Source organism: Cyprinus carpio, chromosome B13, assembly GCF_018340385.1.
Source record: "Cyprinus carpio isolate SPL01 chromosome B13, ASM1834038v1, whole genome shotgun sequence".
In the NCBI taxonomy this organism is placed as follows: Eukaryota; Metazoa; Chordata; class Actinopteri; order Cypriniformes; family Cyprinidae; genus Cyprinus; species Cyprinus carpio.
In genome coordinates, this window is record NC_056609.1 from 11,748,404 (window position 1) to 11,758,004 (window position 9,601).

General features: G+C 36.5%; 1 protein-coding gene across 1 annotated transcript; it reads left to right on the forward strand.

Moving 5' to 3' along the window:
- The first annotated feature begins 4,514 nt into the window (after positions 1 to 4,514).
- LOC109100565 (peroxiredoxin-like 2A) lies at positions 4,515 to 9,507 on the forward strand. The gene is made up of 7 exons (XM_019114001.1): positions 4,515 to 4,626; positions 5,873 to 6,244; positions 6,695 to 6,874; positions 7,015 to 7,106; positions 8,077 to 8,217; positions 8,620 to 8,784; positions 8,904 to 9,507. The coding sequence occupies exons 2-7, from the start codon at positions 5,932 to 5,934 to the stop codon at positions 8,997 to 8,999; spliced, it is 987 nt and encodes a 328-aa protein (XP_018969546.1). The 5' UTR covers positions 4,515 to 4,626; positions 5,873 to 5,931; the 3' UTR covers positions 9,000 to 9,507.
- Positions 9,508 to 9,601: the final 94 nt, after the last annotated feature.

The window sequence follows — 9,601 nt, forward strand, 5'->3', positions numbered from 1 at the left end:
AGTAAATAACAGTGTCAAGGTCCAGAAAAGTGTGAAAGACATCGTCAGAATAGTCTATCTGCCATCAGTGATTCAACCATAACGTTATGAAGTGATGACAATACTTTTTGTACAGTAGTGAGAATTGGTCCGTAAACAAAAGAGTTACCAAATGTTTAGTTATAGATGATATTCAGCATTCTAGTTCTCTCATTGAGCCTAAAATTCCTGTACAATAATATTTTAGGTACTGAAACTCAAAATTAATTAATCCCTAAATGATAATAATTTGTGATAATAATTTGTGACAACAGCTATGTCTTTTGGCATAAGTATGTGACAGTCTGTCCAGATATGACTTTGACCCATACCTCCGAACAGAGTTTAGTGGGATGACCTCAGTTTTCAAAAAATGCCACAATTTCTCAACTGGACAGTGATGGGGTCAATTGTAGGACATTCACCTTTTTTTCATGTGTCACCCGAGTGTTCCCTTGTCCTTGTGTTCGAGATCATTGTCCAGTTAAAAGATTAACTTTCTCCCACGCTATAGTTTCGAAAGACTAGGACATTCTTAAATTATATTTCTATCCATTTTTGCTTTTATTTCAACAAGACATACAGTCATTCTACCTAGAAATGTCATCATAATATTGCAATTTAGATATTTGTCTGGGCATTGTTTGGATGTTTATTTTATTTTATTTTATTTATTTTTTTTAAGAGAAGCTTGTTTTGTGGTTATCTGACCACAAGAGCTTGCTAATGGGCTTTTTGCAAACTTCAAATTTGGCTTCTTTTGTATCACTCACCCACACAGGCCTGTTATGCAGAGCTTTGTTGACTGGTGCACCTTTACAGCATTGTCAGTTTCTGAACTCTGTAGCTTGTTCAAAAGAATTACTGACTTGTTTGTGGCTTTGCTTACAGGTGTTCCTTTTGTGGGCATTTCTGTGTGTTTTAGTTCTTTTGATTTATCTTCCTTTTCGACCAGGTTCACTCATTGAAAATGGTCATTTAATCATTATCCCTTTAGAATATGATTCCAGTTGGTGTGGATGAGGTGTATCATTTCGGTTTTATCAGGAAGGTGTTATTGTTGCTTCTGCTGCATGTAAGAGAGAGAATTAATACTTTTACATAATAATAATAACATAATGTATAATGCATAACATGATAATATGTTGAGAAATAGAATATATTGTATATAAAACATGGATAGACACATTTGTTTTACTTTTTGTTAGGCTGGTCAGTTCTTGTATCAAGATGATGATGTAATTGTGGCAGAAATACACAGGTTGAAAGGTTGATGTTAGTTGAGGTGACAAGCATCTGTTTATGTTTTGTTACCGCTCTCTTAGTAAAAAATGTACGTGGCTGCTGCTGGTTGGTGTACGGTCATAAACACAAGTTGTCACCTGCCCTGACATGCCCCATTTTTTTTAAAGGTAAACTCTTTTGATAAGCATGGAGGAGTGAAATGCATCAGCCAATGGCTAACTGAGACGAGGATGTTTAGTAGGTGGGGTACGTATGCTTCCAGCTGATTGGCCTGCAACCCAGAAACTCTTGAAAGTGCTCCAGTGAGGTGGACCTAGGTGAATTTTACAGCTGGTGCTGGGTGTGAAACATAAGCTGTGTCTTGGATTTGAAACTGTGCCATCTATTTATGACCTTTCATTATGCATAACACAATAGATCAATAAACTCATGCAGTCTCCACCCCGACACTCACTGCCATCTCATTGCCAGTTTAGAGCCTTCAAACTAACATGAAACATGAAGCATGGAACACAGATGAATTATTTTACATTCAAAAATACAAGCACTCTGTTACTGCTTCATTGTCATTACTATAATAATCAACTAGAAATACTGCAACCGCAGTTGCTACTATAACAAGCGAAGGAGGTTTCCCACATTGGCTTGGCAGTCGGCTGGAATGCAGCAGCTGCAGGAGAGGGTGGGATGTTGGGACAACTTTCATCTCAGCATATTCCAGCCTACAGAAGCAACTGGCCTCTGGCCCTCTCCCCTAAAAATAACTATTACTACCAAAACAGAGCTGGCCCAGATCCACTAACCTAACGGTATCATCTTACATAATCAAGTTCTTAACACTTGTAAGCAAACACACCTGGGACTGACTATGTGCCAATGAAGTGTAAATAGCTCTGGAACTCATGAAGGACAAACATATCTTTCAAAGGTCTGTGTGAAATTTACAGAAAGGCGTAAAAATCACTTTATTTGTGAAATATATAACTTTATGGCTGAGACTAGTGTGAAAACCTCTATAAATAAACCTCTATAGAAATATAATGTATACAAACATACCTTGTTTTTATATGTCCTTGTTATTACATAGGACTTTTGTGGTTATAATAATGTCCTCAAAACATCTGTACAAAGACATCTTCACTTTTTTAACTTCTGTGTCTCATTGAGTCAGCTTTGATGTGGTCTAAAGAGTTTTTGTCATTCTTTTGGTCATAATACAAAGTATGATAGCATGATTTTTTTTAGATCTATGCTAATCCATAAATATGGTGATTGTGTGACTGGCATCTATTTGATTTTCTTGCAGTGTTATGCCTGTAATTGACACTAGAGCACCAGGACCACAGTGACATATCTTCGTTTTTATGTAAAGCAATAACTGGTGCATGACATAAACAACAGATGTTTATTTTTAGATGAATAAATCATCTGTATCCACAGCAGAGAGTCTGTCTGACTCAGAGGAGTGTGATGTACAAAATAGTATATATATAATGCAGCTGCTTCAAGTACTTGGCTGTAAATTAGCCTGTAGAGGGATGTAATGTGCTATATCAGGAGTATAGATATTGTATCCTTTACTCTTTTTTAGATATGCCTTGTGAATTCAGTACCTTCAGTACACGATCAATGAGACAGATATTCTTTGATAAATAAAAGCTGCAAGGAAAAGATGTTTTAGGTGGCATGTTGTCAGTAAAAAATATCCTTGTATAATGCTGGAAAACATTTAAAAATTCTAAATAAATATATTTTAAATCATACAAACATTGCTTATCTTGTTATAGGGCACAGTCTAAAAATACAGAAACTAATTAGTGCGTTGTTTTTAATCTTATTAATATAGTAAATATTTTTAGGTCATTGAAGCATTCTTTTCCGAGTCATGAATCATTTGTAGGAACAAATACATAGTGTACAGTATGTCTTTCAAAATGCTTTCTGCAAAATTTAATTCTCATTATTGTCACAATTTAAATGTCAGGTGTTCATTTGATTTTCAGCTGCTAATTTGTAAACAGCTGGTCACGTTAACCTCCTCAGTATACATTTTCAAATGTGAGTGGTCCATGTGGGAATGAATCGATTAGCAGCCTGCTGAAAACAGAGGATGATTCTTAGCAATATTACAGTTGTAAGGCTATGGATAGGTAAGATAAATTTTTTTAAATGCATTTAGATAATGTAATTATCTTTTAATAAATATGTATTTAGTGGAAATTGGAGAAATACTAGCCTTTAATTGCTTTCAGGTTAGTTTAAATTTATGTCTTATAAATGCTGATTATTTTCCTTTGGTATTTGTTTAGAATTCCCCATTTATGTTTCAACAGTTCTATATATAAACCAGCATAAACAGTTATCATATATCATATATATTATCATGTGATATTTCAGTATTCTAAATCCAAACCCTTTGTACAAAAGTAGTTCTCCTAAAGCAGTGGAACTAAACTTTCTGTATGTGTTTAGAATGTATTTTTACTTTGGCACAGGTTCTTTGAGCAGTACAGGCCCATTCTCCGATGCTCGCTGTGCTCCTATTCAGAGTCCTTCCTTAAAAAGCCTTTATGGGTGTGCATAGATATTGTATGTCACCCTTTCAAGTTTTTTTTTTTTTTTTTTTTTTGCAAACCCTGATGTGTAGTATATAGTTATTGTAAGCCATGTATGTTGGCTTTGATCTACAACAAATAAATAAATAAAAAAAGAGCCTCAGTGTGCAAGTCTGTAGGTCCTAAACTACACATACCTCTAACAGGAGTTGGTGTCACATAAAAATATGTTACTGCATTCATATTTCAACCATTTTATATAATTTAAATAATTTTGTGAGATCAACAGAGTAAGTGATTTCAGTATGAATTGTTTATAACTGTAATAAGCATTATTATTATCATCTGGTACTTATTTTAACACCTGTGTGTGTGTCTATAGAATATCAGTGCCTTTATCCGAGGCCTCTGCGGTCGGCAAGATTATTTAATGTTTCTGAAAAACATTTTTCTGACGCTATTTCATGTCTCAGTGGTTGAAAGTGTGTTTATGAACGAGTGCTTGTGTTTAACTCATTCAGAAAAACCTTATGCTAACACTTTTTACAAGCCTGTTTCAATAAGAATGTCTCACAATACAGAACTTATATGTAATCATTGTCACAGCCGGTGCCTTTAGGTTTGTGCATTAAACTACATGCACTACAATAAAGGATTTGTAAAAGTGTTGCGCAGTACATGTTTTTGTGTTGCCTGTCTCTTTAAGAGGTTAGACAGGCTAGCGCTCCTCCAGCGCAACGCGACGCGTCTGTCCCACACTGCAGAGAGTTTAACAGACAACTGACACACAGACGTTGAACCGCGAGCCGTGAGTATTAATCGTTTTGTTGTTAACTTTTATTGTCAACTCTTGTATCTGGTATTGCAACAACAATCAAACGTTAACTCTCTAGCTAGTCAGACAAGCTAGCCAGCAGGTGTTAGCTCAGTGTACTTTAGCTTACCGTGCAAGCGGTGCACAATAAAAAACATCTCTATGCTGACTCACCATTACCTACAGAATTACTTTAGTATCCTTTTAGTATCCTTACGTTTAATTAGCATATGTTTATCTTTGTCAGTTTTGCTTGGGGTCAGTAAGCAGTTAAGTTATTACTTAATTCTGTACACTTCCACCCCTAATGTAAACAGGTTAGGCTCGATTGTATCACTTTGTAACACTAAGTTTGGTAACGCTTTCGATCTTTCTAGAATTCAGTAGCGTTACATCTCATGAATGACAGAAATCAGCACAAGTGTCCAGGATAAACAGAGTTTATTGTCAGTCATATCAGCCTAAGAATCATTTTATCATATAAAATGTCCTTTGCAGTTCAGTTGTTTTTCCATTTCGTGAGCTAAATGACAGTTTTCCCCTTTTATGCATTCTAGAAGGAGGATAATTTTTTTTTAAGCAGTGGAGACCTTTAATTAGGTAAATCATACCTGCAGGGATGTACAGTATGCCCTTGTGAAAAATAAATGCACTTATTATATGTGGACACGTAGTGTTCTGCCATTTAAGTGCACTAGAAGAGTACACTTTTAAAAAGAAGTGCACACATTTTTGTATTACTAACATGTATACTACTGCACATGTAAAGTGATTGATTTATTATAGTTTAAACTTGTTTTTCACTATCGCAAATTGCAACTTCATCATTACAATTATATAATTACATGATATACAAATTATAATAGAAAATATATTAAAGTATATTTCCGTTTACCATAATGGCTTGTCAGTACATTCGGCAGTATACTTCAACCATATTTCAAAGGCAATAGAATTATGAAATACATATAAAGATGTACTTAAGTTCTTTATTTAATTGCATTAAATATACATTTTTATTTAATTGCATGCAATTAAATGTCCAAAAACACTGAATTTATTTAGCAATTAAAGAGGTTCTTTTGGAGTATTTTATTTCTGTAATAAGTGCTTTTAAAAGCATGCTTCTTTTTAAAAGAGTACCTCTTTTTCACAAGTGTGCACGTCCAGAGAGTCCTTATTTTGTGTTTCATTTTAACCTACATTGAGGGGTAAAGCGCTGTTTTCCTTTCCTCTCCAGAGCTTTCCACTGAACTGCACTTTTACCCGATTGGGAAAGGTTGGCTAAACTCCCCTTGGATGTTAGCAATGGCCTTTATGCGACTACGACCCATGCGTTTGATTTTGTCACCAAGAGGAAGATTTTCTCTTTGTGTGAATAGTGAAGTCAAGTACAGGGTCTCTGTGTCCCAGTCCCCCCGGCTTCTAGCCTTTGATAAGACAGTCGTAACTCATAACTTCCCTCCAAAGTATCTCCCGCTGACCATCACTGCATTCAAGACATTAGTGCTCCCCGCTTCTGTCAACTCTACATGCTTACGTGCTTTTTCGACAAACCAGCACTTCTCAAGAAAAAGCCAGAACAGCCAGTCTCCCTTTAGAAAGACAAAAGGTACTGCTCCTGCCCCAGCATGTCTTGGTATAGAGGTGTTATAGCAATTAAATGCTTTCATTTACCATAGTACAAATATGTGAGGTAAAAAAAAAACAGACTCTTTGGGTGAAATAGTATTCTTTGCTTGCTTGGGTTGATCGTGAAAAGGAAATTACAACATGACTTCCACAAATTACTTTGTTATTGTTTTGTATTTACGAAACACAAATTGTCCCCTCTGTATTCTTATACACCCTCCTTTGTTATGTGATGAGTACGTAAATGCTGTAGTTTTTGTAGTAGTGTCTTTAGGAGAAAATAAACATCAAGCATTAGTTGAACGCTCACTCTCATCTCACGTGTATTTCTTAGAAAATATAAAGTTATATATAACAGTTATGAATGTTTCATCTAACCTATAACATAAAGAATGTTTCATGTAACCTACCATTCATATTTTCCCCGCAGTGTCATCGTCTGTCCTGGAGGGTGAGACGCTTGCTATGGGCATGTGGTCACTCGGCCTTGGCGCTGTGGGGGCCGCCATCGCCGGCTTAATACTTGCAAACACTGACTTCTTGCTGACTAAACCGGCACCTGCTTCTGTAGAATATCTAGGAAATGCTGACCTCAAAACCATCAACAGCGGTAAGAAATTATTTGAAATCCGCATGAAGTGATAAGGATTTTTTTTATTATTAAATTTTGGCCAGTTGCTCTCATAACTAAGAAGAGCATTGAAGGAAACACAGTAGTTATTGAATGTTTTTTCATCTGTATCCATTCAGATGAGAGGGCTTTAAAAGCGAAAACTCTCTGGGAGAAATCTGGTGCGGTGATCATGGCTGTCCGGCGACCTGGATGATTTTTGTGCAGAGAGGTAAGGTGATCATGTTCCTCATAACAAATTTCCGTTGCTCTTATTTATTTATTTTTTCCCAGACAAAATCTGAGCACTTTTTGCATTTTCTGCACTGATTTGAGGGAAAATCTGTGTTAAAGGAATAATTCGACCCCCCCCAAAAATGAAATTTACTCACCCTCAGGCCAAGATATTAATCAGTTTGTTTATTTGTCATCTCAGATTTTAGCATTGCATCACTTGCTCACCAGTGGATCCTCTGCAGTGAATGGATGCCGTCAGTATGAGAGTCCAGACAGCTGATAAAAACATCACAATAATCCACATCACTCCAGTCCAGTCTATCAATTAACATCTTGTGAAGCGATGAGCTGCATGTTTGTAGGAAACAAATCCATCAAGGCATTTGCTAAACAATTGCTTCTGACCAAAATACAAGTCCACAATCCATAATAATGCTTCCTTTAGTGAAAAAAGTCCATTCCCTTTTGTCCTCTCTTATCAAAATCCACTGACACATTTGTTTAGAACTGTTTTGGCTTGTAAATGGAGATCGATCTGTGTATATTATATACTGTGTATATGTGTATAACAGATTTATTTATTTAACACAAATATGCTGTTAACAAACAGCTTCTTACTTCACAAGACATTAACTGATGGACTGGACTCATGTGGATCACTTGTGGATTATTGTGATGTTGAGTCTCATTCTGACGGCACCCATTCCCTGCAGAGGATCCATTGGTGAACAAGTGATGTAATGTTGAATTTTTTCCAATCTGAAGAAACAAACTCATTTACATCTTGGACAGCCTGGGGTTGAGTACATTTTCAGCAAATTTAAATTTTGGGTGAACTATTCCTTAAAAAGAAGCTAAGAATACTACACTACTATTAGTTGCTAAAAGCACAAACCCATAAGTCTAAATATTAAATATATAATTAAACATATGGGGCTGCTGATGACATGATTGTGTCTCTGCAGGAAGCCTCTGAGCTGTCCTCTCTGAAGCCCCAGCTGGATGAGCTCGGGGTCCCTCTGTATGCTGTTGTGAAGGAGAATGAAGGTACAGAGATTCTGGACTTCAGGCCTCACTTTGCAGGGGAGATCTTCCTGGATGAAAAGGTTAGTAAACATTAATGGCATAGTTCACCCCAAAATGGAAATTCTGTCATCATTTACTGTAATTCCAAACCCATAAGACTTCTGTTCATCTTTGAAACACAAATGAAGATGTTTTGATTAAACCTGAGAGTTTTCTGTGCCTCCTTTCATTTTAAGTCCATGAAACCAAAACGTTGACGCTTCAAAAAGTTCATAAAGGGATCATAAAAGACATCCATATGAATTGAGCTTCTGAAAGAGACTCGCACATACAGTACATAGAGCAAATCATATGTGTTAAACAGAAGCTCAATCATCCCTGCATGATTTATTACCAAATGTATTACAGAATAGAGCATAAAGTTACCAATAATTGATTATTCATTCATTATTTATTCTGCTTGGGTGTGTAATTGTGCACAGCAAGCTTTTTATGGGCCACAACAGAGGAAGATGGGTGTGCTTGGTTTCATTCGCTTGGGAGTCTGGCAAAACTTTATAAGGGCCTGGAGGTCAGGTCACCAAGGCAACATGAACGGAGAAGGTTTCATCCTGGGAGGGGTGTTTGTCATCGGATCAGGAGAACAGGTAATTTATTAGGTATTTCATAGCACCCTTACAAAGCAAGAAAGTGCTTTCACAGTGCATTTCAGAGCTTCTTCAACCACTTGGTTGTCCACACATATACTGTTTTTTGTTGTTTTCAGGGGGTTCTTCTAGAGCACAGAGAAAAGGAGTTTGGAGATAAAGTCAGCATACAGTCGGTTTTGGAAGCCGCTAAGAAAATTGTGGTAGAAAAGTAGACGTTGTCTAAGTTTATCAGGTAAAATAGATTAGGGAGAGTTCTCCCTTGATACAGAGTCACAACCCACCTCATCACACTTCATCTCTCCTACTAATGCTGTGAATAGAGAGAAAAGCTCAGGTTGTTGAATTGTTAGCACTGACTGGTACATTTAAGAGCTATGTAACAATGCCACAGAATTGCATGTGGCCTTATTTTAATTCTGTTGCTTTGGTATGTACAAATAGGACTAATGTTGTGTAATTAAGTAATATGGTTTTGGCACTTTAGAAATTGCTTGTCATGAATTACCGTATTGTTGTTTTTCCTTTGGTTGCCTGCTGCCACACTGGTGGTTTTCTGTGGTATGTGTATTAATGAAAGTCTGTTTCCAAACTCCATGTTGAAAGAGCAGATTTGATGCAAACACATGCTTACAAACCTGCTGGTTTCTGGTCAGTGAGCAGCCAAAGGTACAGCTACGGGTGGACACAATGAACAATAAACATGTCATCTCCAAAAATTCAGTTTGTCTTCCTTTGAGATTCTTTTGTGTATTATCCATGTGAATTGCAGTCATTTACATAGTATTTCTCCACACCACTTGCTACTGAGCCATTC